General features: G+C 44.3%; 1 protein-coding gene across 1 annotated transcript; it reads left to right on the forward strand.

Annotated features, from left to right (window-relative positions):
- Positions 1 to 1,763, forward strand: LOC148789184 (uncharacterized). The gene is made up of 4 exons (XM_088877904.1): positions 1 to 368; positions 825 to 960; positions 1,047 to 1,255; positions 1,445 to 1,763. The coding sequence occupies exons 1-4, from the start codon at positions 1 to 3 to the stop codon at positions 1,761 to 1,763; spliced, it is 1,032 nt and encodes a 343-aa protein (XP_088734030.1).
- Positions 1,764 to 2,161: the final 398 nt, after the last annotated feature.

Genomic DNA, 2,161 nt, shown 5'->3' on the forward strand with positions numbered 1-2,161 from the left:
ATGGAACAAATCATGTTACAGCAGCAAGCAAAGATGCAATGGATGAAGGATGGGGATCAATGCTCACGAGTCTTCTTTTGCAAGATAGCTCAGCGACGTGCCACTCGGAGAATCTTGCAAATAAATGATGAACACGGGACCACCTACTCAGAGCCAGAAGCGGTTATTCATGAGTTTGTCTCCTTCTATCAGGCTTTATTAGGCGGAGAAAGACGGAGGCAGGTGATAGAAATCCGGTATTTGAGGCCATGGGCTAGACATGTCCTCAATGAGGAGGAAGGGCTTCAGCTCCTTACACCAGTCACTGCAGTTGACGTCAAACAGGCAGTGTTTGACATTGCTGAAGATAAAGCACCTGGACCGGATGGGTTCTCATCGGGGTTTTATAAAGCTGCTTAGTCAATCGTGGGTCCAGAGGTTACGAAGGCAATCTTGGAGTTCTTTAACACGGGAAAACTACTGAAGCAAATCAACACCACACTTTTGGCACTTATCCCTAAGGTACATACCCCTATGATGATCACAGATTTTCGCTCTATTTCGTGTTGTAATGTTTTATATAAGATTATTGCCAAACTTATTGTGCAAAAGTTGAGTAGGGTGTTGGATAAGTTGATAAGCCCTTGTCAGGCTGCCTTTATTCCTAGTCGTAGTATTGGAGACAATATACTGTTAGCACAAGAACTATTTACAGACTATAATCAGGCGCGCCTACCTCGTAGATGTGCACTGAAAGTGGATATCCGAAAAGCTTATGACACGGTAGAATGGGATTTTCTACTTGCAGTGTTAAACCTGTTTGGATTTCCGACTACGTTCATTAGGTGGATAGAGGAGTGTGTCACGACACCCTCGTTTTCCGGCGGGCTGAATGGAAAACCTCATGGTTTTTTTACTGGATCGAGAGGGCTACGGCAGGGGGACCCTTTATCACCATATCTGTTCGTGCTCGTAATGGAGGTTCTTCATTTGATTCTTCTGCAGATGATTGATCAGGACATGAATTTTTTTTTCATTGGAAATGTGAGCCTTCTCGATTATTTCAGCTTGGATTTGCAGATGATCTGTTGCTGTTCTGCAAAGCTGATATGGACTCTAAAGGGGTCTTTAAGCAGAGGTTGGACCTATTCGCCTCCTGGTCAGGTCTTCGGCTTAATGTGCATAAAAGTCATCTTATCATCTCTCGATCTGCACAAGCGATACGGGAGCAGCTGTTAGATATGCTCGGATTCCAGGAAGGGCATCTTCCGATGAGGTACTTGAGACTTCCTCTACTTTCCTCTAGATTATCGTTAACAGACTGCCAGCCTTTATTATTGAAAATTGATCGACGCATTAAAGGTTGGGAAGGAATGAGATTATCGTATGCTGGGAGGGTATAGATTATTAAATCTGTCCTTATGGCGTTAAGTATATATTGGGCTTTTGCATTCATCCTACCTAGAGGTGTTATAAGGGAGATTGAGAAGCGTCTGAGAGCTTTTCTGTGGAAGGGCACAGGAACCAGTGGATATGCCAAAGTAGCATGGAGAGATGTCTGTAGGCCGGCGTCGGAGCAAGGTCAAGGCCTACGGGATATCGCTACTTTAAACCATGCCTTGATGAGCAAGAAGCTGTGTGGTGTTATTCGATGTGATAGAACATCAAAGTGGGTAGAATGGTTATATAACGGGCGGCTACGTGATAAATATATATGGACGGTCATTGACAATGGTGGTTCGTGGGGCTGGAGGAAACTCCTTCGTCTATGCCCCTTGCTTTGATCGATGGTAGACTATCAGATTGGTGATGGGAATTCATTTTATCTGTGGCATGATCCATGACATCACCTTGGTCCCCTTATTGAAAGATTCCCACAAGGTCCATGTATGTTTGGGCTTCAGATGACGGACAAGCTTAGCAGTGTTATTATAGAGGGGCAATATGACATTGGCCTCTCGTTATGGACATTGAGTGCTTGGAGATTTTGGATGCATTGCCAATAATTCATGGCGAGATAGATCACATTATTTGGCGATTTGAGACGGGACGACCTACAGTTGCATCTCTTTACAGGCTATTGGACCCACCGGGACTCAAGTTAGGTTGGTTTTCACTACTCTCGGGTTCTCTGAAGATCCCCAAGCATAATTTCATCTTATGGCTTGCGATTTTGGGAAAA

Source organism: Sesamum indicum, linkage group LG2 (assembly GCF_026168435.1).
Source record: "Sesamum indicum cultivar Baizhima isolate 11 linkage group LG2, ASM2616843v1, whole genome shotgun sequence".
In the NCBI taxonomy this organism is placed as follows: domain Eukaryota; kingdom Viridiplantae; phylum Streptophyta; class Magnoliopsida; order Lamiales; family Pedaliaceae; genus Sesamum; species Sesamum indicum.